The sequence below is a fragment of the Aythya fuligula genome, chromosome 5, assembly GCF_009819795.1.
Source record: "Aythya fuligula isolate bAytFul2 chromosome 5, bAytFul2.pri, whole genome shotgun sequence".
Classification (NCBI taxonomy): Eukaryota; Metazoa; Chordata; class Aves; order Anseriformes; family Anatidae; genus Aythya; species Aythya fuligula.
Genome location: NC_045563.1, coordinates 61,938,569 through 61,964,655, shown reverse-complemented (window position 1 = coordinate 61,964,655; position 26,087 = coordinate 61,938,569). Strand labels below are relative to the sequence as shown.

Below are 26,087 nucleotides of genomic sequence, written 5' to 3'. Positions count from 1 at the left end.
GGAAGAATATCAGGGTAAAATAAATAAGGAGAAAATGAAATTCTTTTCCAATGCTCCTTTCCAGAAGTTCAAAATAAATCATTTGTAGGAGATTGTTATCAATACCTGCTGAATACCTATTATACTACCTAGAAAGTATTTTGCTATGTACGTGTTGTTTCTGAATACTGTAAAGTCTGTGTTTATATCAGTTTGGAACTATAAATCAAACCACATATTTATGAACACTACCATGTATGCAGACATCATTCTGTGAAAACATAACTTTCTATGTGACAGCAAACAAAACTCAAGGCAACCCAACCAGCGCAAAGTCCGCTTCATGAGGCTGGCCTTTTTGAGGTCAGAACACATTTATGGTATTTTACTTAAACAGAAGGTTAAATTATCTAAAACATGCTCTTGATCTTCTTTGGGAGGTTCTGTTTTTATAGTGTTTTGTTGTTGTTTGTGGTTTTTTTTTTTTTTGTTTGTTTGTGTTTGTTTTTTTTTTTTTTTTTTGTGTTTGTTTTTTGTTTGTTTATATGAGTACAGTTAAATTCCACGGCAACCTAAATCAGAAGGATTTCACCTGTGACTTCCACAAAGGACACGACTCATGGTTTTTGTGAAGTCCAAGACCCATGCCTCAGTCTTTCACTGCAGGAACTCTATGTTTGGCTGGAGAAGAAAAATGGACTTTATGAAGTCCTTTTATTTTTTCCCATATATCTCTTGATGACTGAATACCTCACAAAGAGCCATTGCATTTATGCTGTCTCTACATACAATCCCAGAATCAAATTTGTTGCTTTGCCTTTGAGCTCCTGTCAGCCTCTTGAGGGGCCATGGACCGGCTGCCATACTGACGTTAGAAAGCTGGTAATTACATGTGGAAAGTTAGTTTTCAAGCATTGATCTCTCTATTCTTCCTTGGTTTTGAATGGCATGGGGAAAACGCTCAGAAATAGCTATAAGTGTTTCTTTCTTCCAGTGACCTTCCTAGGAACAAGGTAGGGCAATCTACTCCATCCAGACCTCATCACCGAAGAAGCCTCCAAACATCATTGTTTTGGATCAACTGCCTTGACAACACTCACAGCATTTCTATGGTGAAATCACTCTTTGAGGCCTAAAAGACTCCAGTGGTGCTGCTGGTCTCTTAGTTGTTCTCTGTCCTTTTTGTGCTTCCCAAGAGTTAAAATGGAAACAGAAGTGATCCACGAGTGCTCTGACAGGCCAGTCATGTTCTCCCTGGTGGTAACCAGAGAACAACGACAACATATTGAGTGAATTATTTGTTTTTAGTGGATTCAACCACATTTCTGGTCAGGGCGAGGCTCGTTTTGATGCTCCTACCTGCTAACTTTGCCACATCGGGCATCAAGAGCTGGTGGAAAGCTTAGGAGAGAGACCTAATTGGACACTGAACAGATGGTACCCACAACTCTTATTTTCGGGAGCAGTGGTGAGGAGTGCCAGAAGTACTCCTGTGAGGAACCCGAGAGCTGGTGAATGACTGATGGGCAAAGGAACTGTGTAAGGAGACGGTCCAGCCAGGTTAATCCGATAATGGCTGGTGGGAACGTGGCCAAGGGCTGCCACGTCCCTAGGGCTGAGGTATTCAATAAGAACAATTACTGGAATCGTCAGTCCAGTTCCAGCTGTCCAGACAGTGGATATCTCTTCTGTAGTAATTTTAGAGCCTGTGGTATTCTGCTGCTGTAGTAGTCTGCAGTGCTAGTCAAAGTAATTCTTTTCCCAGCTCAAGTCTAATTAAGGGGAACTCTTGCGTAAAGTGAGTTAAATTCGGTAGTCACAGCCCAGGCCCCATGGAAAATAGTCTAATTCAACTACAGTAATATACTGTAATATAAATATAATGGAAATACAAAACCATATAATTTAATTTGACATGACTGGCAGTTTTTTGCTAAAGTCGGTGAAAATGAACGAGTACAAACAATGAACTTCCCTCTTTGCTTTGATCTTTTATTCTCCGTACGGCGGGAAGGTGGTTTCTGGATGACTTTGTGCCGCAGCGCCCTAAACAAATGCACTGACAACATGCAAATTCCGAGCTCTCTCTTGAAACTGTAATTTTTAAATTTCAGAGGATAGTTGTAGCACACCGAAGCAATTTTAAATACGTTCTGGACTTTCCCACACCCACCCTTTGTGCTCCAAGGTGGATGAGCCCATCCGGGGAACCCAAGCTGCTCAGGGCCTAGAAAGGCTATTTCTGGTATGACTTTTTTCTAACCCTAGGAGCCCAACAGCCCGAACAACAGCAGCAGCCCTACTGCAGGAGGAGGGACACCCATTTACAGCCACCGCCCTGCTGGGATGCCACAGAGGGCTGCGGGCTCCTTCCTCCCTTCACCACCACCCGCACAGGCGGTGCGAAAAAAAAAACCTCCGGGGGAGGAAAAAAGGGGCAGTGTACGGTTCTTTTATTCGTTTTATGTTTGTTTGGGGTTGTTTTTCCCCTGTGGTAAGCGCGTACTTCGCTGTGACGGGCTCACGGCGGCCCTGTGGGCAGCCCCACCGCCTCCCGCCCAGCGCACGCGCGGCCGCCGGCGCCTGCGCGGAGCCCCGCGGCCGCCTCAGGGCCGCCATGGCGCCGGCGGCGGGCTGCGGGCGGGTGGCGGCCGTGTCGTGCCTGGTGCTCTGCGCCTCCCTCCTGCTGCCGCGGGCCCTGCTGCCAAGGGGCGGCGGGAGGACGGAGCCCGGGGCCGCGCCGCCCGACGGTAAGAGCCCGATGAGGGCCGCCGGGGCGAGAACGGGGCTGCCCGGGGCTACCCGGGGCTGCCGGGGGCTGCCCGGGGCTGCAGGGGGCTGAGGGGCCGCCCGCTGAGGGAGCCGAGCGGGGCTGAGCGTTTCGTGCCTCCCCCGGCCCTGCCCCCGGTTTTCTCGGCCCTTCTCTCTCTCAGAAGCTTGTTCGCGGTGTTGGGGTCGCGTTTTGTTTCTCCTCTCCCTCAGCGTGCTGCCAGCGTTGCCGAAAGCCAACGTTTTCCTGCGGCGTTTCGTTTCAAGGCTTCATCCTTCTGTCGCTGGAGCGCTGCCGGTGTTTTCGTAAGAAATAAAAGCTCGGTGAAACCATCCTCGTCGCTCAGTTTCCCAGTGCCGTGTCCACGCACCACGCTCCTGTGGTCAGCGTGCCCCCCGTCCTCCCGCCTGCATGGCCTCAGCTCTGAAGGTGTCCAAAATCCTCCGAAAAACAAGCTGCCACCGGTTTTAAAAGCGCTTCTAATGTCAGCCCTCACACACAGATGTCATGCGTTTCATAAAACCACGTTGGCAGTTCACGAAGCCTTACGGATGACGGCACCAGATCTGCGGTCAGTTTGCACTGTCACAAGGAATAAAGCTCCTACAAGGAAAGCACACGGGTGCTCAGGCGGCTCCTTTGCCCAGCTGGGCGTTGTGCAGGGCACGCTTTGGCTGCTGGCAGGTGTCCTTACGTGAAGGAAAGTGAGATGGCCCCGTTTTGGGTGGTCTGTGTGGTTTCCTCCTTCACCTCCGCCTGCAAAAATCAATGAAAATGTTAAAGCTTTTGATTGTGCCCCTTAAAAACAGCTGTGTGGTGATACAAAGTAAGCATTCCAAAATTATTTATAAAATCATTCTTCCTGACCTTTTTTGAGCAGGTTTCTAACGCTGTGACTTCTAGGAACGCAGCTAGAGCCATTTTGTAAATGCCAGCAGGAATGCACGATGTTTGTCCAGCTCATCCTGATGTCACACTGCCAGGTTCAGAAGTATTCATTTATAAAAAAAAGAGTCAGAACAGAAAAATACAAATGACTACGTGCGGAAAATAAATCTAAAATACATGTCTAGTGATAGGTTTTAATAGAAATGGAGTGATCTCAACAACAAACTGGATGTGAGTTTGTAGTGTTATAAAAAGGACTAATTGGGGAGTTAGAAGGTGTTAAAGAAAAGCACCAGTGTGACATTGTCTTGAAAAAGAATAGGTTAACTGTGAAGAAAACATTTCTTTATAAATTATTCTAAACTATCATACCAAACACGTAGGCTATGCAAGAATATCTAGAAGGCAGATACTTCTAGTTTAGGGAAGATAATTAAGAAGATCGTGGAGTCCATGTGTCTTTCCATCTGTTAATATTTCCAGCCTGAGAACCCTTTACCCAAGTCATCTCTTTGACAGAAAGAAAAAAGTTTTATGAAAATAGGCTGCTAAGAGCAAAAGATTTTATTTTTTTTATTTATTTTTTGAAGCCCAAGATGGAGAATTCAGTGTTAACACCTTGCTGGTTGTCAGAGGGAAATCTCACATGTCCTGCTTAGCATGAGCTTTGCTTCGAGCCCGTCTCTTCTTCAAATAAAGTCCAGCAGAGCACAGGAGAAAAATGTATAAAACTCTTGAGTTTTGGTTCTCACAGCAGCTCTTTCAATTTGAATTCCCACGACGGTCGGAAAAAGAGGTTGCTTTTTCATTCACTCAGCACACAAGCACCTAACACGTGCCTGTCTGTGGTCAGATGGAGGCGTCGCTTGATTTTTTCGATGAAGGGTGTGCCACCCGCTCCATCTGGGAGTGGTTCGTACCTGGAAATGCAGAATCTGGACAAACATCACCTACCAGCGTGTTAGGGTATTAGTATTTTTTTAAGTAGCACCAGTTAGGCTGTTTAATGGGCAGTGGCATCCACATCTCTGCACGTTTCCATTTATGTACCATGTATTCGACAGCTGTTCTGCACATCTGACTTGCCTCTGCTGTTTGTGTGGGCTCAACAGGGAAGGTTTAGCACCAGAAGCCGTGAAACTCCAACATTCCTTGGATGACGAAATGACTTGCACGTGTCCCCTTGGCCTGATTATTTTTGGCTGAATTGAATCTTTTAAAGCAGAAAGGAAGCCTCATGAAAAATGAGAAAACGAATCCCTTTAAATACAGCATCGCCTTTGCCGGTTGTTTTCTGTGCTCTTCCCTTTCTTTTTAATTAATAAAGAATGGCTGCACGAATGTAAAATGCTTTACAAAGGCCTACAAGACATTGCTACTGTAGCAATGGGACTTTCTTGTAAATAAGATGCTCTTATTTCCATCACAGGCCTTGAATAATTCACTAAATTAAAATGCTCAATAACAGCTTCCTCAAAGTTAAGCCTGAGCTCGCCTGAGAGCATTTTTGGTCGGAGGGGCATTCCTGCTCAGTGTCATTAAAGCCTACAGCAGTCAAAAAATCCATGTCATCACCTACAAGAAAAATGTTTTAGTAGCAGGCCTTCACAAATTATTGATACAGCTTCCTAATATGTTTACTGTAATTTTCTGTGCTCGGGAATTTAGCTGTGATGGTGTTTCCTAGCAAGAGCAAATGCTAATTTAATCTAATCTTCTGTTGTCTCGCTTCCAATAAAGGTACCTGCAGCCGGGTGCTTCCAGGGGTTAGCTGGTTATTTGCTGCGTGGTTCCAGACCTGCTTTCTGCTTTCCTGGCAGAGGTGGCCACTCAGCAGCCGGCCTGGGGCAGCGTGGCCACGGGCTCACTTCTGCCCCCTTAGCGGACAGAGGTGGAGAGCAGGATGTCAAGTACAGCGGGCAGTAACACTGTGAATTTCAGAGAAAAATTGGTGAACTGGTGGCAGCGAGCAGATTTAATAACTGTGTGAGCTTCAGTGAGATTCTGCCACCTCTGTGTTGAGTGAAGCCAATTTTAACAACAATAGCTGAAAATCTGTACTGGGCTAGCACTGCAGTCACGTATCAGTACTGCAGCTGGGTTTATGCGTTAGCACACCTTTGCATCCTAGTGAAAAAAAAAAAAAAAGAAAAAAAAAAAAAACAAAAACAGGCTGTTGTGGTGATTTTTTGAGCAGAGGAGCAGAAGTACAAATGTTGGTGGTCACCCTGCTAGGGGTGGTGATCCGTGGTGTCTTTGGACAGGTACATATGCTTGGTAAACTCTGTGCTTTGTTAATTGCCCTGCCAGCTTCTTCTCTTCCTAAAATAACAGATTAATTGTGCTCACCTAACTCCTAGCACATAGTAAATGACTGAGGACTGACTCTGCAGACTTAGTAATGGTCCAGTGGGTTGCCTTTTTCATCAGCGGTGGTGCATTTAAAATTAGAGAAGAGAGACCAGCTGTACCTGCTCCAGTTTTAGGCTGCGTGTAAACGGGTGAAAATTATTAGTAGAAAAATAATTGCTGTGTTTCTGTTTTGTTTTGTGTTGTTTTTTTTTTCAGGGAAGCCTGGTCGCTTTCCACCCAGGATGCATTACCAGGCGACCCCCGACAGCCGAGCTACCCCTCATTTCCCAAGGTCTCACCTCGCCGAAGCAGTTGCCAAAGCCAAGGCCGGTGGAGGTGGTGGCGGAAGCACTGGTGGAACTGGGAGAGGTCTTGTGGGGCAAATTATCCCTATATATGGATTTGGCATCTTCTTATATATCTTGTACATTTTATTTAAGGTAAGACCAACATACATTGAAAAGTCAAGGATATATCAACTGAAAAAAAAAATGTTAGTCCCATTTCTGTACCAGATTTCATCTCAGCTTTGCTCAAAAAAAATGTTTAAGCTGGACCTTTGACTGCTACTTGAAAGATTGGCGTATCCTGTGCTTTTTGCCATTTAAATACTGTAACTGAGTGCAGCAAAGGGTTGCTGTGATCCTGCATTGGCCTCTGAGCTGTGAAAATTTTAAAGGATTTATTTTTCCTACTGGAAAATCCAGATGTCTTTTCTTATGTTAGATTGATTTTGAATACACACATAGTATTCTTTTATATCATGGATTATTACACATTCCTTATACTGTATATGTCATGAATTTTGTTATGCATTTAAAGTGGGGGAGATGGAGTACCATTATGGGATACCTTGTGGAAGAAAAGCACCATGTTGGTGGAAAGGGGGAGTTTGTAAGGTTGCTGTGACCACTGGAACCAGCAAGGAGCTGGCTGAGGAATAAAAGTACAGCCCAAGTCCCACTCAAATATTTCACACGTATTTTGAACTTCTAGCTTTCTGTGGCACAGATGTGACATATATGATTACAGAGAGCTGCTGTGGAAGGAAGGAGAAAGGGACAAGCTCTTGCAGATTTTTATTTTTTTTTCCCTGTTTGAGCTGGGGCTTAAGGCAGACTGACCAATGTCCAAATAGTTGAGCCTGCTCTGGAGAGAGAGTTCCAGGCTGACTCAAGGAAACATGGTAAATTGGGTAAACTGATCAAATAGAGAGAAAAGGAAAGAAATAGGGAGCCTGCAGCTTCTATACAGAGCCAGCAGTATAGAGCCACATTTCCTGCAAGTACAAAGTTGGTAAGGAATAGATGGCAGAAAACGTTGCAAGAGAGACAAGTGGGGTCACATATAAGTCCTTCAGAACCTTTCACTTTCTTTCACAATTATTTCAGAATAATAATTTCTTGCCTCCTATACACAGAATAATTACAAGATCAGGCCATTTGATGTTACAGATAAATGTTCTAAAATTAAGTTATTATTAGTGAGTTATACTTTCATTATGTTTCAATATAAAATTCCAGGTAACCTCAGGTAACATATTCCGAGTATCTTTTAGGAGTTTTCAGATGGGAAGATTCTAGGTCTCATTCACAGTTGCCTGTTTTTGCTGCTGGGGATATTATTCTGTGATTAGTTCCTAGCAGAATTTTAGCTTTCTGTCCTTTTCTTTACTCTTTTGCCCTGGGGCCTTACATGTTGCTATTGCTGTAACTCATACAGGGGTCAACTTTTTTCACTTAACAGCTGGCTTCCAAGGGAAAAACTACAGCTGGAGAACGGAAATGCCCTACTGCTGCACCTGGAAACATGAAGAGGAAAATCAGTAAGTGCTGTTTCTAAGTTGTATCTGAGTAGCTGTTCACTGTAGAGCCCCAGTCTCACTGGGGTCTTCACGTTCTGGACACATTGTAAAGCTGCTGTTGCACTGTGTTAGCAGCAAGCCAGGACTCTGTGCTGGAAGGAACAAGTGTTAAAGTGAATTACTGCACCATTACGTTCTAATCTTATTTTGCTAATAAGAATGTACAATAGCAGCTTGGAAGACCCCTTGGAAGCAGTGTGTTTTCATGAGGTTTTCTGAATTAACTGCACCTATGTGTTGAAAAGCAAATATAACTTATAATTAACAAATGGCCAATAGGATGCCCATCTGTAATTATTCTATAATCTGTAGTATTCTAGTAACGGTACATAAAGATATTGTTAAAAGCTAGCTTCATTATTACTTTTTTTTTAATTTATAAATTCTTAGCCATCAGCAGGCTTGTGCCCATTTTTTAATTTCCTGTTTGCAATGTTCAAAGTTTTGATGAGCACAATGTAAAGAAAGCAGACAGTATCTGAAATGTTACTGTGATTTTAGCTAAACATCACTGAGTTAAGAGATTTATCTATTTGTAGGCATTTATTAGATAAATTAATAAACTTACTTTTAAAGATTGTATTAGTTACCGTATTGGTATTTAAATGTGTTGTGTTTAGCTGGCTAAATTGTGATAGGAAAGAAAAGCACTTCAGGTTTTATAGAAAGTGCTCGCAGCAAGGTAATGCTCTTAACATAGCTGTAATTATCTTGACATGAAGGTGTGTATTAGCAATACCTAACACACTCAGTACTATGCATTGTATTTTCAGTGCGCTTGTGCTGCGCTGTGCCTGCCAGTTTTGTGCAATTAGCAGCAGCAATTGTAATTTTTTCTCTAATGCTTGGTAAGAGAAATGAGCTGTGCAGTAGGTTAAACATTTACCACCATGACAGCTCAGAGAACTAGTGATGAAAACGGTTCTGCCTTTTTCTAGAGCTCTTCATTTGTATTCCAGAAGCATTCGCTGCGGTCAGCAGCAGAGCAGGGGACCCATTGCTAGACTAGGAACCTAAGACAGTCACTACTTAGTTACTTGGACAGAGTAATTTCCTTTCTCTTTGCCAAGTTCCCTTCACCTATTTTTAAAGTCTTTGGAATCCAAAATAATAACCGCATTCTTCGCAGAACAAAGATCTCTGCAAAATCAGGATGTTTGTGGATGGTTTTCTCCATTGCTACCATGTCAGAGTTTCACTGTGCCTTTGTGCTGCTTAACTAGGTGTGTCTGTAGCATCTGAATCGTTAACCTACCCAGCATTTGTTTTGCAGCCAGTAACAATGGCATCTCAGCTACAGGATTTTCAGCATAAGCTACGCATGCCAAAAAGGAGCTCGAGCTCAAGCATTTTTGTTGAAGTCCATGCTGTGGTATCTTTACAGTTAACCCTGTAGACTAGAATAAAGCCAGTGCACACTATTGTACTACGGACACATGTTTAGAAAAAGGTGCAACCACAAAAAAATGGTGCTTTGCTCTCCATAGTCATGTGGCTAGTTGATAAGCAGCCCAGTAAGCCTGACCAACGTTTAGCCCTTGCTGCCTACCCTGGAAAACCTTTACAGAGTCAGATGCCACCAAGCCCGTGAACATTACTCTATTTGACAAAGATGTGATTTCTCAAACTTTAGGCTCATTAAAAAATGCTCAAGTGACCTCTGTTCCCAAAGACTTTACAGGTAAATTCCACAAGAACTATTGATTTTGCACCACTTAGCTGACCTACCTTTGGTTGCCTTAGAAAAAAAAAATACATATATATACATGTACATTTTGAAAGCTCCTACTGACAGATCTTGGGACTTTCTTTGTTTTACAGCTGACTATGAGCTCACCCAGCTCCAGGAAAAACTGAGAGAGACCGAAGAAGCTATGGAAAAATTAATCAACAGAGTAGGCCCTAACTGTGACAGGTATGTTTCAAAATACAGCGTATTAAGGTACAATTCTTCCCTGACTTAAAATTGAACTTTCTTACATTGGCTATATTAAAATAGCATTATTATTTCTGCTTCAAACTGTAGAAAATTGATTTTAAACATCATGCATTTTTGTTCAGCAGTCTTTCTCTTTTCAGGGCCTATATTTATAATAAATCATTCTTTCCAACTACACTTTCCTTAAGCAGAAGAGCAACCATCTCTCTCCTCCCACTTTTGTATACGGCAGTATTTGGAAAATAATGATAGCTACGTCTAAACAGAAAATGAAATGTCTGTATTTGAGGTGCAAAAAACAACCTGTTTTATCTGGCCAATGTAATTTTCTGAATGATACCCAAGAGAGCCATTTGTTTTAGGGTATTTTCCAGTGCAATGGATTACTATTTTTTTTTTATAAATAGAAATGATGTGATAATCTATATAAATGTCTGTTAATATCTCCATAAAATATTTGTTTAGGGTCGGAATTGTGTAATAACCTGATTTCATAACCAGTAAATCCATGCATTTCCTTAGAAATACAGAAGAGTTGTAAAATCGGGATTTAAACATTTGTTTATTCTTGTTTGCCATAAATCTGAGATCACTAGCCAACATTATAAAGAAGCACTGAGAGCAAATTGACCACGTTCTTTGGATCAGTCAATGCCTCTATTTTAAACCATTCTGTAGAAACAATTCTGTGCTGAACTTGTACGTTATATCCATTTTGCTTCAAAAAATGACCTCCGTGAGCACGTAGTTTCGTCCACGTTGCATCTTGAGCTCTGTTGTGGCTGTAGTAATTTCAGCACGGCGAGGTGCCAAACTTGCCTGGTTTAGGCAAAGTTGCAGTGGGAGAACCCCTAAACCAGCAAGTGAAACACAAGGACGCTGTTTCCACTATCCTTACTCAGCTCTGTTTTGAAGAGCTAATGCAGGGCTTTATGCTTACCTTTAAGCTGCCAGAAAGGCTTATGTTCTGCCCAGATATAGGGGCATATAGCTCAGTATAGGACATTTTTTACTGATAAAATGGGTTTAGGGCCTGATCCAGTATTTGTTCCTCTCCGTGCAATTGGCCGAGAGCCTTTATTTAGTAGAACTTCCCTTCTTTGTTCACCCGAACTATTTATATACACGGATCTAGAGAACTCAGGGAAAATCAGAAACTGAACCTAATAGTGAATTTTGTGTATAGCCTCCCTTTAAAAGAGGGGGGCAAGCACCTCTAAATGGAGCTGTTTTTCAAATACAGCCAAGCTTTGAAGCTTTTGAGAGAGAAAGATCGTATTCTGTAGGATGCAATTTTGGGTGCCATTTTAAAATGCAATATAGTGCATTTTAATAATGATTATTTGAAGATCATGAAGAAAGATAAAACAAAAACCCATGAAACAGTTGACATGTCTGAGATAGCACCTTAGATTGTGGATATTCACTACAGTCATAAGAGCTCCATAGGAAATGCTCTGTTTCAGTGTAAGAATAAGAGAACTTTACCTGCTAGTGAGTACTTTGGGATTCAGTGTAAGCACTGACACTATGAAAACAGCTTTGCTGGAGATACAAAGGGCAAAAACGACGGCCTTTTCTTAAGCTGTAAACGTTGTGCATCTGTCCTGTTAGTTTTTAAGAGTACATCATATCCTGGTAAATCTCCTGCATGCAGGCAGCCAGATGTCTTACACGTTGCCAGCATCCTCCAGTTCCTGAAGACTTTAACTGAAGTAGAAATACTGCACGGGCTTTGGTTTTCCCTATCTACAGGGAAATTCTTCTTTTAAGCAAGGTATCTGGAGTCGGAATGGAGCTGTGACGTACTCACAGAGACCTTGTGTTGCAGAAAGCAAGCAGGGCTTTCTGGTGGGAATATCCAGCTTGTTACGAATTCCTGCATGAAATGCCCCTGTTAGGCAGCTGCATTGATTGAGCCTATTATTTGAGCTAGTGCCAAACAGACAGATCTGTCTGTCTTTATGCAGGTGATATATATTCAAATTACATACACTTTTGTCTAGGAAAGGAGGAGAAGTTTGGCAGTTCTATTACAGCTTCTGTCAGAGGCAGCTAGCTGATGAAACCACTTCTTTTCATGTGCCAGTTAATTCACATCTCAGATTCTTCATCTGCATAACCCAGGCTTTTGGGAAGATGCCATCTCACACCGCTGCTTGTTCTGCGCCAGGAACTGCCACACACCTTGATGGGACTCAGGGCAGCCTCCATACAGCGCCGGGACTGCGTCACCTTCACAAACTGGGAGGCAACCCCCTCGGGGGAAGCACGGAGAGGTGGCAAGAACCAGATTTCTGGCATTTCAGCCTTGCTCTGCCTCAAACAAATGTCTGGATAGCTGCTAGTGATACAAGAGAGCCGGCTCCCGAGCTACAGTCTGTTACCAGACAAGGGTGGGTGGGACTGCACAAAAACCAGCCCATGCTCCACACGTGGATCACCACTGCACAAACCAGCAGCACGATGCTAATGTCTTTGGCTTTACACCAGAATGGCACTACTGCCTCCAGCGGAGCAACTATTGTGTGTCATCATCATTCCTGTGTATGCAGAGTAGCATGAATACCTGTTAAGGTGCTGCTCTATTCTAACAAGAGGAAAAACTGAATATGGATGCTGCAGGTTTTCAAGTTTAGGAGAATTTTGGCACCTGACACAAGGTTTACATAGAAATTTGTACCTAAATCCAAAATCATTTATCAGTTTCCACGTCCACCTCCCCATCTCACCCCTAAGATTCACTAAGCAGCTGTCTACTCTAGATAAAATCATCTTGGAGATTATCTGTCCGGTCTGGAGATCATCAGAAATCATCTGTCCACCCTCACATACCACCTACAGCTGAACACTGTGCGTGTCCAAAGCCAGCCCTTCTGAACTTCCCCCTATAGGGGCTATATGGATCCTGCCTAAAACACAGCAGGATTCAGAAAAGAGCTCGAGCAACGTCTCGGTTCCATGATGGGTTTGAGTTAGTACTTACAGAGAGATCAAACACCCTCTCAAGAACAACATGAAACACAAGATGAAACAAGCAAAACAGTCAGAACCATTTTCTCCCCAAAGTACAGCCACTGATCTTTCTTACTGTAACCTCCTGAGGGCTTGGTAGAGCTCAGGCCTACTACCCTCCAAATCTTTTTTTGCCTGTAAGATTTTCATGAGATTTTTGCTTTTCAGTGAAAACAGGATGTAATAACTACATAATCTTACCTGTTGGAATCATTTTGTTATAACAGTGATTGTATTGCCTATCATTTTGGAATCATTTTGTTATGACTCGTAGTAATCACTAGGATCATCCGTGTAAAACCAGTCAAAATTATACTTTGCTTTTAATCTGATAAAAAACCTCCCTCTGATTCTTAAGGGCAAGTTAAAACTAAGTGTAACACACTCTTAGCATTTTTAAACCTGCTCCTCCAAATCAGGCATTATTGTTGAATCTGTTTGATTTAACGTCTATCTAATCTTCGGGTCTATCTGTAACAACTGGCTTATTTCTCAGTGAGGCCTTGCAAATTTAATCCCTTTAATGGTCATAATTAGGGCAGCGTTAGACTCTTCAGACTAATGTTTGTGTGAGACATTTTGATTAGGCCCACATTCTATGATTTTATTTAAAATGTTGCTTAGGTTCTGATTTACATTTTCCTACAACGCTTCAAACGTCTCTAATTCTCACTTAAAGACCAGGAATTTCTGTAGTGTCTTCTGTATCATAACTCTTGAATAATTTCTTCCAAGTTGCTTATCTAAATCTACCCTTTTTTAGTTTAAAACCATTCCCCCTTGTCCTACCACAGCACTCCCTGATAAAGAGTCAGGGAGTCCCAGCTTTCCTGTAGGCCCCCTTTAAGCACTGGCAGGCCCCTGTAAGGTGCCCCCAAGGCCTTCTCTTCTCCAGGCTGAATAACAGCAGTCTGAATTCTCTTGTCTGATGTTTTCTACCAGGACCCAAAATGTTACAACAGAGCAGGAAAAAAGGTTACTTCAGCAACTGCGAGAAATTACTAGAGTGATGAAAGAAGGCAAATTCGTAGATGGCACCTCTCCGGAGAAAGAAGCTGAAGAAGCTCCTTACATGGAGGACTGGGAAGGTAAGCAAGAGGCTTTCTAACCACTACCCCGATGAGAAAAACTGAGCAAATTTTACTTTTTTACTTTAAATCCAAAATCCTTTCAAAATCTAGCTTCATTCTTCCTATTCAGAAAGTGCTTCTCAGAACTTTGCAAGAGGTGATTTGTTTTCCCAACCACAATAGAAAAAAGGAAAAAAAAAGAAAAAAAGAAAAAAAAAAAGCTTCTGAGTCAGCCAGCGTTTTCTTTAGTGTAAAGACTACACTGTCTGCTGTCAAAAGTGGCATGTGAATATTCACATATGCTTCATTTGCTGCTGAGTCTTGGCTGCTGTGGGTTTATCTTTCCCTTTATTTGATAGATTTCACAGAAAATCCTAAAACCCTTGGAAATTTGAACCAATATGTTTTGGATAACTTACAATTTTTATTTTCGATTTGTTTGCTCCAGTATTGTAAAAGTCACCTCCAGGAAGCCTGTCTTTTAAAGATTCCTCATTGTAACGTCCTTTCTGTTCCTTGCTGTTTACTTGTCACATGAATGTGTTTTCAAGACATCCTAGCTGAGCTGTTTGCTTTCCGAATTCTAAATGCATCTTTATGCAGACTTAATTCTGTGCTCCTTAGGAAGCTTTCAAAAATGATTCAAAGTATAAAGCATAAACAGCTGCCTCAAGCGCTGTTTTCTTAAATCAAGTTCATGATCCATTCTATAAAATGAAATGCACAAAGGCATTGACTCATATCTGGTTTCCAACTTTATAAATAATATGCCATTTATTGCAAGAGTCTTAAAAATCTGTAGACGGGAAAAACAACAAAAAAAGAATATATTTAAAGATCTAAACCACAATTTTCACCTGTTAGCTGCCACAGCTTTCATCAAAGCTCGGATAGTCATTCCTGAAAAACTGGGTTGAAATCCTGGCTCCCTACAAGTCAGCGGGGTTTTGTCATCATCTTCCAAGGAGTCACGTTTCGCACGTTCTTGCCATGCAATTAAATAGATGCCACTTATACTGTCAGTGCTAAAAACAATTGGTATAACACTTCGGCATCCATCACTGAAATCAGTACTATTGTAAAACTCTGTTAATGTTTCAAACCACGTCACTTTATTCCTCAGGTTACCCAGAAGAGACCTATCCCATCTACGATCATTCCGATTGCTTCAAGCGCAAGCGGGAAACAATCCTGGTAGATTATCCCGATCTCAGCCAGCCCTCTGCAGAAGAACTGGCCGAAAGAATGGAGGGCATGGAAGATGAGGATTACCTGTGCCATGAAACCCTACTCTCTGGCCTCACCGTGGGGAGGGACAGCCATGATTTAACGCAGAAAAAGGATGAGGGAACTGGCATCAGTGAAGAGGAGAGGGACCATCCTGACAGCCAGAGCACTGAGGAGTGTTGTTACTGCTACGAGGAGGAGGAGGATCCTGCTGTTATAGCGGAGAATGCTGTATTCCACTCAGAGAGCTGCAGTGAAGCAGAAGAGCCAGCCTCAGAGGACCTGTTCATGGAGTCTGACAATGAAAATGCAGCACTGAAAAAGCAAAAAGCTGGCGATTCAGGTGAAACAGGCATGCTGAGAAAGCGCAACACAAAAGGACATGAGTAACAGTGACAATATGTGAATGTCATCCAGGTGGTGACACTAAAGGTCATAAACTGTCAGTTTGTGTGATTTTTGCTTCTGAAGAAGAGAATTCTTTATTCATCTCTGTGTACGAATTCGATTCCCACAGTAACAATCACATCATCCACCCCAACTGCAAGCCAACACCCTTTTTCATGCAGTCGTGTCAACTTAATACTACCTTGCCAGGAGCACTTTGTCCTTCCTTTTGGAAACTGATACCTCGAAGAAGATTATTCCATTCCTATATTTGTGTGGTTTTGTTTTTTTTTTTTCTGATTTCTGAACAAGCAGGGTTTGTGTTTTTTTGTTTGTTTGTTTTTGTTTTTGTTTTTGTTTTTTTGTTTTTTGTTTTTTTGCCAAGAGTAAATCAGATATCTTTTTCCTAAAAAAAAGTTACTTTTAGCTGCTGGAAGCCCAAGAAACTGCTGTTACTATGATTTATAAAACTTAAATGCTACCACAACCCACAGCCCGTTTCCCAGTCTATTTAATGCTGTAAGACCAGTAGCGTAACGTTTTTCGCGTCCCAAGAAAAGCATAAGCAAGACTGAAGCATAATGTGTTTTCTTTGTCTTCGCCACAGCCATGGTGAAATGACTTGCTGAAACTCCCAGATGGGCACAGGAATCAGCCCGTGCATCGTGTTACAGAACATTTAAAATATCCCTGGTGATTTGCTCTTCAACTTTGGAAGTACTGGAAGTACACTGAGCGGCTCATTTGAATCCGTGCATATCTACGTTTAACAAAACACGCGTGTACCACGTGTACCACTATGTGCCAGCTGTACCCCCAGATCACCAGGGCGTATCTGGAGTATAAAAAAAGCATTTTGCCCTGCACACTCAGATTGGGTTTGTTGTTCGGTGGATGTCTGCCTTTGAGGCATCTCTTTTGGTTTTGTTAGCACTGATTTGTTTTCCAGGTAACAACTGTGGCCTGATGTCTACATCGTATTGTCTTATTCGTAAAGAATTCCTGCTTAGAGAATTAAGGAATAAAGACCAAAAATATGTTCATAGTAATGGAAGACTGAAAATAGAGGAAATATATTGAGTACTCTGTTTTACTAGGAGTGTATGTCTTTTAAAATCATTCTGTAGACCAACTTTTATTTTTTGTTTCCTGGAGCCCCTCAACACTGTCCTTCTCTCTTCACTGTGTCAGTAGTTCGAGCCCTGTCTCTGAGCTGAGCTCGTGTCGCTGGGAATCCCTGCTGGGCCTTCACAACACCCATGAGTGCAGTGCTTCTGTCCAAACCAGAATCTCTGCAGGTGAGAATAGCAATTGATAATTTTTCTGCCCTAGTCAGTGCCCTTGAGATAGAGCACTAACATCGACCGATACCGGGCACTGGCAGGGACGGCTATTTTCACAGTCCTTGCCTGCTAATAGAGTCATATACTTTGCAAAAGATGACTTTTATCACCATCTTGTCCAGCCAAATACATGCACTGGCAAGGGACCTTGTCCTCATTTGAAAACCACATTTCATTTAGAAAATCCATTCATACCAAAGACAGCTGTTAAAGGACTGTATTCATTCCACTGCAAGTAACAGTGTCTGTCTGTCCTATGAACAACTCTCTCACCGTATAAACACTCCTAGGAGTTGCATGAGTGAAGAGACAGAGTGCAAATGCTAAGATAATGGACATTTCTACTCTTCTGTAGAGGCAGTCAAGCTGGATGACTTGCCAGCATACAGCCTTTATTTGTTACTTACAGTTGTTAAGAGAGAGACGTTTGTGCAGGCTGCTGTGGGCGTAGCAGTAGCCCAACCCCTTGCCCTGAGAAACAAGGGTGCCACCTTAACTCTGCTGCAGCTCATAGAAATACGGACTTAGAAGATTTTACCTGTCTATATAAATATGTGCTCATGTCGTGCTTCAAATGCCAACAGCTTATAAAGGTATATGAAATTTTAACAAGTCATTGCTTCCTTTAAATTTGTCCATTTAACTTTGTGCAATATATTGTAAACACGTGAAAAAGTGGTGTGACACATAAAGCGTAGGGTAGAATTTTTAGCTGTTTTCATACTTTAAGAAGCTAAAACATGGTAAATTGTTGTGAACAACAAAGCCCGCACTCCAAAGTGCGTTAATTGTGAAACTCCTGCCGACTGCATCCAAATGCTCCTGCTCCTAAGGACAGTTCAACTCCGGACAATATCCAGCGAGTCACTATTTGTGTGCATTGTGCTGGATTATGCACACTCATGTGGGATACAGCTAAGTAGTCCCGTGGCCTTCTGATGGCCAGTGTTTCTGCTACCACAACCCACAGCCCATTTCCCAGTCTATTTAATGCTGTAAGACCAGTAGCGTAACCTTTTTCATGTCCCAAGAAAAGCATAAGAAAGACTGAAGCATAGTGAGGCCCCTGCTGCCACACACAGCCTGGCTAAGCAGAGAGCTGCTTTGGCCAAACACCAGGAATGCCAAAGGGAAGACTTGCCCCTAGAACAATTAATTCTAGACTTGGAGGTCACTCAGTTTATAAATGTCAGTAGGAATTCGTCAAGCACTTTCAGGGCTGTCCCAGCCTTTCCTTGTAGAAGCTAGGGATAAAGGCGGCCTGTGATAATGACACTCACTACAGTAGTGGGAGGCATTTATAAATCCTCACACTGACCTGGAGCAAGGACCATGAACCTCAGCCGTCCCCCAGGGGTGGCCTAACCAAGTCATACATCCTTTGGAGCTGTTCCACTTTGCCCTGGTAGTTAAATTATCCTTGTATTGGCAGCATAAATATCAAGAAACTGACGTGTGACATACTAATCTTTGAAACTAATAAAAAAACATTTAACTCCTACATCCAGTCTGGTTTTTGACCTTGGTCCTTCCACCCTCCCACAGTCCTTGCTGACAGAGGCGGGCCAGCAGCTCTCTGCAGGCCCCTTACCACGGGTAACAGCAGAACTCCGACCTCTCCTGGGCACTACTCCGGCAGGGCACCGTGGGCACTACAGGGACACCAAGCACGTTGCGCCGGAGCGTGGGAAGAGAACGAATTCCATCACAGCACCAGTGTTTAAAAATAATAATAACCAAAGGTTCCCCTCCGAGCACAGAGACCAGTTGTCAGGACTCCTTTCAATGCCCATGAGACAAATTGCTTCATATTCCTTTGCAGCACCAACAGGCAAAAATGAGAGTAATGCAGGTTGACAGTGCGGTGCCAAAGAGCCTGAACAGCTCAATCTTGAGGTCCTGATTAGCTTGGCAGCCCCGTGGAGAGTACCAGTAAGTGCTCTTAGGGTGTGGGCAGTGATACATCATGGCTTACCAGGAGCCTTCAAACTAATACTGCCCCTGTTTATCTGACGCTTCCTTTCCTTTGCTTCAGCTCCCCTACCCGCCCTGAAACAGAAGCGTGTGTTTATACGTTTTAGAAAGGCATCACCTCTGAAGCACGCCCAGCATTCTCAATTATTAATTGCTCATTTTTAGCAGAGAGCAGTTGTAATTTGAAGAAGAGTTTATTTAAATAAAATTAGGATTCTGCCAAGGAATTCTATTAAATCAAAATCGCGGGTCAGAAAATGATCAAACCTGGGACACAGGAAAAAATATGGAAGCTCTGATGGAATCCCACTGAAAGCAGTTGGGCTGATTAACAGCACATGCTCCTCTACTTGCAGTATTTCTTAAAAAAGAAATAAGTGGTTGTACTTTTTATTAGTGCTAACATAAATAGCACACTGTTCAAATTAAATGTCTGATAAAACTTTCACTAACACAGAAGTGCTAATTATTCCTGGGTATTTGTTAATGGTTACAAGTAATTACAGGCGTTCTATGGGATCAAAAAATAAACTATGAAATATAAGATCAGTGCTGGTCCCCAAAATGCTGTAAACAAGATTATTAATTAAATAATACTTGTGTAAGAGATAAACATGTAAGAAGTTTATTAGACTCTTTGCATCAAAAATCAGCGATCTATTAATGATCTATTTTGCAATGTTTTTTATATATCAAATATATATTTTATATATCATATTTCAAAGAAACTTAATACAACGTCAGATGACACAGACCAAGTATCCAATGTACAAATACAGCTGGAAAAATTGGTCTAGTCAGGTAATTTTTATCAGCTTTGGAGCATCACCAATTTTAGAGAGGGGCAGATTCCTAGAAAGCAAATAGACACCTGACAGTAGGCTCATTTTTCTCAATGATTTTTCCAGGATATCTTAAATACAGCCTAGACACCTCTCTGCTGGTAACTACTGTTGCGATCAACCACCTGTCAAAATGCAAGATTACCCCAAACATATATTGGGTAATATGAGAAATTTCTTGAAAATGAGTACGAGAAGGATTTCTACAGTGTGTACCAATTTCAAGTCTTTAAGAACACAGTTCAAGGAAAACTGACAGGCTGAAAACGTGTATGGATCTGGTGAAGTTGGATTTGACGCGTCACTTTTTATGGTTATCATTTTGGTTTGGAATTTGTATTAGCATTAAAGGTAAAAATTCAGCTAAAACAACACTGGAAACTCCTTATGTTAAAAACCTCCATATTCTGTGTAGGGAATTTATTAAGGTATCTCTGACACGGGGTATGGAAAGACATAGTTGTTTCAAACTAATTAAGTTTAATATTTTTGCACAATGTTCAGTATTGACACACACTGGAAACTATATGACAGAAATAATGGAAATTATATGAATTATGTAAATTATGTGAAAGTAAGAAATCAGTCATTGTACATACTGGTAAATAAACATGTACTCCAGAATACCAAAGAGTTTCTATTAAAAAAAAAAAATACTTCAAAAAACACATTCTTGCAGGTTTATCTAAGACTCCATATAGACCTGAACCAAAGTGAGACACTTAACTACTCAAAAAAGAACAAGACAATCTGGTGCAAACAGTCCTAACATATTACAGGTTTTATGAAAAAAAAAAAAAACACAACATGGTTCACAAAATTAAGACAATTTTTGCCAACTTTGTTGTTTTCCAGTTTTTAAACCGCATATAATTTAAAGGAAAACAAGACCATAACATACTCAAATGTTACTGTATATCATCGGTTTATTTAAGAAAGGCAAAGGGATGAATTAGAAAGTGTTTACTGTGGGGATAAAAAACAACTAATGGAACTGCTTTTTTGTTGTGTGGGTACAGAAGCATCCATGTAGCACCTCCATTTTCTATTTCTATTTCTATTTTCTATTTAATTTCTATTCATTTAAATAATTCAGAATCAAAGCTGCATTTTTCTTCACAGACAGATACAGTTCCAACGAATTCTCAAATGTGTATTTCTACAGTTGCTCCAAACACTGCATCTTTCAGACCATCACTTGTTGGATGGAGACAGTGTTGGGAAACATAACAACAGTTCAGTGTCTACCAGGAACTCTCACAAAGTAACCGCATCACAAGTATTTACTTTCTGAGATGCTTCTGAAGATGCATCGCGTTATAAAACATCCTCCACAGATGTATCTTCTCTTGTTGCCCTACTCTTGAGTGTAAAAAACTATTTGAAATGGAGAGACAAAAGCCCCAATCTTGTACTGATGGGGTATGGTTGGACTCATTGCCTGGGTCAGTCTGACTGAAAAGTCAGCTCAAAGGAAAAAGGAAAAGCAGACAGTTACCTATATTAAATACGGACATCTGTATGAAGAAATTTAAGAGATTTTTTTAGCCTTGTCCACATATGATTTCAATTACTCAAAATTATTTTAAAAGGGACTTCAAAAGACAGTCTGTTAGAGATATCTTGCAATAATTAACTCCGAGACAAATTAATATAAGAGTTTATGCTGACAGTGTGCACAGTGGGAATGAAGACTGGTTAAACCCTAGATATAACTAACAGAAATTTGTTTAGCCTATGTAATGTACATGTGCACATGGCACATATAAATAAACTGTTAATTTCAACCACAAAAAGAATTTTACACTTTTAAGAGACTAACAAAATTAACAAAGCTCCAATATTTATCTTTTTTTTTTTTTTATTTATATATGTGTTTTACACTAACCCACTGAATGAGGTTTGTTTCTTACTGACCTTATTTCTTAGGGAAACTTTGCATGTGCTTTGCCAATTGTTGTGCAGGGTCAGTTGTTTGGTATTATTCCTTAAAACATGGACAACTATTATCAACTTTTTTTTTTTTTTTTTTTTTTTTTTTTCCCTGTTTGGTTGTAATAACGACATTCTTAATTATGTGTCATATTTAATAGAAAAGGTCAGCTTCTTCACTGACAAACAGTTTGGCATGAACAAAGTACGGGCAGAATCTGGTCACATTTCTAAATCCACTTTCAGAAGTATCCATGCCAATAATGTCCAATTTCTATGAATTCAGATAAGTCCATATAGAAAGAAAAGAAAGCATTAGGACTCTTGTAGAGATGTGCACACAAGGGATTACGGCGAGACAACTGAAATTAAAGAGAAACTTTCAGTTACAGCAGGCTTCGGATTAAGCCCTAAACAGAAATAAATGGGTAAAAATGTCATCACGATGAAATCCATGCACAAATAACGCTGTTTAGGAGAAAAACAATTGGTATGGGCACAGTTCTTACAATATAATGCAACATAACCAGTGACCATGAGAGTCTATCAACACATACTAAAATCTGTTACTCGCTCCAAGGGATGCCAAGCAGGATGCCAATTTTCTGCCAAGAAATATCCTACTGCCTGGCATTCCCCAGCACATAATCACTGCTCCACTTGCATGCTGGAGCTGCTCCGTACCTGTAAATGGAGCCTCTTTTCACTTTTGTTTTCTGTAGCTGCACTCCTTTAATTTATTATTTCTTTTTTAATTATTTTTTTTCTGGGCTTAGAAGCAAGCATAATAAAGAACTTTTATTCTTATATGCAAACACCTGAAAAGTTCAAACAACTTAAAGAGCCACAGATCCCATTCTTTGCCTTCAGGAGGAGCTATTTCTTCACTATAAGGAGAACTGGATCTTAAGGACTTCGGTTCTGCAGCTGCTTTTCAAAGTTTCCATGCACACCTTTGCAGTAGTGTCTTCCAGCTGGTGACAAGCACACAGGGTGGGAAGCACACACGGGAAAACATGCATGATTACACAGCAGAATGGCAGCGAGCATTGCTTAGGGATAAACTCAGCCATAACAAACACGGTGTGCGTGGTTTTCTGTACGGGGTAGGTGCTTGCATGAATGCCAAAATGGGCGCTCATCCTCCAGATCTGGGCAGATGTAATGAAAAAGAGAAAGGAAGATTATTTTCTCACTGAGAAACAAGCACATCTGTGATGGGCCCTGTAAAAACAAACCTGACTATACTGGTATACTTGTACCATGTTCTGCTATACGACTAAATCTGTCTCTTTCAGCGTATAGTCCACAGATCCCTGGCTTGCACAGAATCCAAAAAAGAAAGCACGTGGTTGTCAGGAAGCTTAAATTCACTGTGCAGGTGTCAATTATTCAGAGAGGGCTGAAAAATGCCAGAGTAAAAAAAAAAAAAAAAAAAAAGAGACTTCAGAAATGCAGCCTCTGGTGTGTAGGTGCTGAGCTTTGTGACTACAATGCAAAGAGCTGACTGCTAGAAGTGCTGTGCTGTGTATGGTGATTGCCACCCTGAGAATATGGAAAGGTGAATCCCTTTACTCCAATATCTTGGCCAGAAACCTCTTCAGTGCTTTAAAATTCACTAACAACCTTGAACTGTGTGCTATGATGAATACTCCCACTGAGGATTATGCAACCAGCATTAAAGGCCACCCTACTTTGAAATGAGAACATATACACAGGGATTTAACACACTTTAATTCACAGACAAACTTTTTAGGTTTCACTAACTTCGCTTTCTTGAGTATCCTCATATGGAAAAACCTGTGCAAGCTTGAAACAAGAAAGTTATAGATGAATAAAAATCAGCGAGCTTAGAGTAAAATGAGGAAATTGTAGTACCACCGATTAGTAAAATGCTGGAAAGCATCTGCCACCTGCAAGAAAGGATTCAAAGTGATATCAAAGAAGAATTCTTCCTCATGGACTTGTGCTACATCGTCAAAAAGAGAATAGCGCTGTTGAAAACAAGCATAGGAGTGGTCATCACAGATCCTTGGGTTGATTAAAAAACACAACCATCACAGCATCATTAAATTCACTGTCTCTTGGGAAACCCTAACAGCTGAAGAGCCACCTTCCACAATCAGGTTTTTAAGACCACATTGTTACAACCCTTACAAGGGTAGCATCACTGCTGGAGCCCTACTTTAAACCATAAGTTTGAATTGCAATCCATAGCTCCAGCCTGCGTTAAAAAGCACTGAATCTTCAAATAAATAGAGGTAGAAATGAAAAGTTACCTCACTGCCTTTCACTTAGCAAAACCCTGTGGGCCCAATTTAAGTTATGTGCTGAGCAACTTTTCAGTTCCTGACAGGCAGCACCCTCGTCTTTGTTCTGAACCATCCTTAGAAATTAACATGCGTGAAACTTGATTTTAGTGTAATTTCGACTGCTTGATGAGAACACTCCAGAACATGGGTTTCGGGATGAAGAACTTAGTTCTAGTGCCTGCTCTGAAAATGACTTCTTGTTTGTTTGTTTTCATAAACTGCAAACTTCAGCATCACTGCCACTAAAAGCACAACACGTACCTGCTGCTCCTGGACTGCTGTAGGGCTTTCCTAACAGATGTGCATCATCTTTGTGAAGAGTTGGTTTTAGTTGCTGGGTGTTTATTAAGGCTGATATTTACCGACCTACTTACAGACTGGCCCCGAGATGTACTAGAAGCTACTGCAATAAGAAAAAAAGCATCAAGCCCCCTGAAGGAGAAGGTGCTGCCATTTAGGTGAAAGAGGTCTGTACGGTAGGACCAGGTCCTAATGCTGAATCCCAGATGTAGTACGGAGCAAGGTATCACAAGGTATTTCATGGCACGCACTGCTCTGTCAGTAATAAGATTCCTGTTTGAAAACAAGCCCTCTGTCAATCCAAATAGCTGAAAACAAAACAAAACCAAAAATAAACAAAAAAAAAAACAACACTATGTTTAAAGACACACAAAGAGCAATATAATTCTATTTCTAGACAGCGAGGGCAGGAGATGCTCCCTAAGGAAGGGAACAAGATGGTAATAATCGGGTTATCTTCTGATGTCCCCAGTCTGCAATGGAAATCTGCTGTTACGAGGTGCCACAGCTCATGAACGTGTTTGAACACTGAGCTTTATAGCAGGAGCAGTGCCAGAAGCCCAGTGTCACAGAGCTTGCTCCAGTTTTGTGTCCATACAAGATCTTCTGCACTGGCAAAATAAACAATCTCATGAAATAATCTTCCAAGACATAAAGACTAAAATGTCTGATCAAATTATACTTGCTTAGACACTAAGAAGTTTTTAAGCCTTGAAAAAAAAATATAAAAAATGAAAATAAATAAAAAACCAACAAAGGGAATTAATCTATTTCTGATGTCATTTGGTAAGTTAACACAGCAAAGGTACGTGACTTCTTACGGGATACTCCAAAGTGGTTAAAAGAATTAGGAAGCGCAGTCTTGTGAGGAGTTTGGAAATCCCATCACTTACTGTGTCCTGATCACCCTGACAGATACCTGCAGCCAAACTCCAGGGGTCTGCACCAGGCCCGGCTGTATTCTGCTTGCACAGGCAGAACTGCAGGACCAGGAGCTGGCTGCTTACACGAGAGCTCAAACTATGAAACACGCTTGAGGAAAGAAAATTCTGAGCAAATGATTTCCTTAGAATTTCATCCAATCTTGGAGCTTTAAAATTATCTTGATTTTAATGTTAAAAATCTAGAAGCACATTTATAGCTTACATTCTGTTTGAGAAAGTTCACTTTATAAATTCCCGGTACTTTTAATGGCACTGTGCCAACTGGAATAACCTCAGTTTAAAAAAAAAATAATGCAGTTATGGGGTCAAATGTGGGAAATAGCTTGCACTGTAAACATCCCATGCGAGTCCAAAGGTAGTCAGAAATCACGAGACTCATTGTTTTTAAATCAGAGGTGCGTGGCAGAGTCAAAGACTGCAGCAACAACAGTTTTGAACAGCTGAGTCACATCCAAGGAAAAAAAAAAAAGTACAAAAAGGCAATTCGCAGCACAGTCACCAAGTTGTCTCAGTTTGCTACATAAAAGCCTAAGGAGGCAGTTTGATGATCTGAATCACTGCAACGTGCTCAGGAATAGCAGTTTCAAACAACGGATGGGGCAAACTAAAACACAACCAACACAATATTGTGAAAGGGCAGTGTATCCGATGGTTTTTCTTTCCTGTTTTTTTCTGCATATTTGGTGATTAAAAATGACACAAGGTAAAAAATTCAATCCTCACTGAAAGCGTTGGCAAGATCTCCACTGAATTCAGCAGTGTCGAGACTTCACCCTAAGTGACTGGTTGGCCGTTCGGTTTCTACATGGGTTGCAGAGAGTTGCTCATACCTTACTGGAGTTCCTTGAGTGAGGACTGATCTGCTTCCTCAGCACACCAGCCGTGCCCGTCAGCAGAACAGGGATGTGGGCAGGTCCAAAAAGTAGCATTTCCATTCAGCTCACTAGAA

At 41.3% G+C, this 26,087-nt stretch overlaps 1 protein-coding gene across 2 annotated transcripts; it reads left to right on the top strand.

Annotated features, from left to right (window-relative positions):
• The first annotated feature begins 2,594 nt into the window (after positions 1–2,594).
• RIC3 (RIC3 acetylcholine receptor chaperone) lies at positions 2,595–15,802 on the top strand. 2 transcript variants are annotated; one of them, XM_032189191.1, is made up of 6 exons: positions 2,595–2,729; positions 6,206–6,429; positions 7,736–7,814; positions 9,675–9,768; positions 13,750–13,895; positions 15,001–15,802. In XM_032189191.1, exons 1-6 carry the CDS (start codon positions 2,597–2,599, stop codon positions 15,492–15,494), a joined length of 1,170 nt encoding a protein of 389 aa, XP_032045082.1. In that variant the 5' UTR covers positions 2,595–2,596; the 3' UTR covers positions 15,495–15,802. The 2 variants fall into 2 exon arrangements, with proteins under 2 accessions (XP_032045082.1, XP_032045083.1); XM_032189192.1 differs by lacking the exon at positions 2,595–2,729 and adding an exon at positions 3,568–3,575.
• The last annotated feature ends 10,285 nt before the right edge of the window (positions 15,803–26,087 follow it).

Excerpts from the sequence above, each read along its gene's own strand:
- RIC3 (XM_032189191.1), top strand. The coding sequence starts at position 2,597 with ATGGCGCCGGCGGCGGGCTGCGGGCGGGTGGCGGCCGTGTCGTGCCTG. Across the intron at positions 9,769-13,749 it reads GTAGGCCCTAACTGTGACAG|GACCCAAAATGTTACAACAG; the intron begins GTATGTTTCAAA and ends GTTTTCTACCAG. Across the intron at positions 13,896-15,000 it reads TTACATGGAGGACTGGGAAG|GTTACCCAGAAGAGACCTAT; the intron begins GTAAGCAAGAGG and ends TTTATTCCTCAG.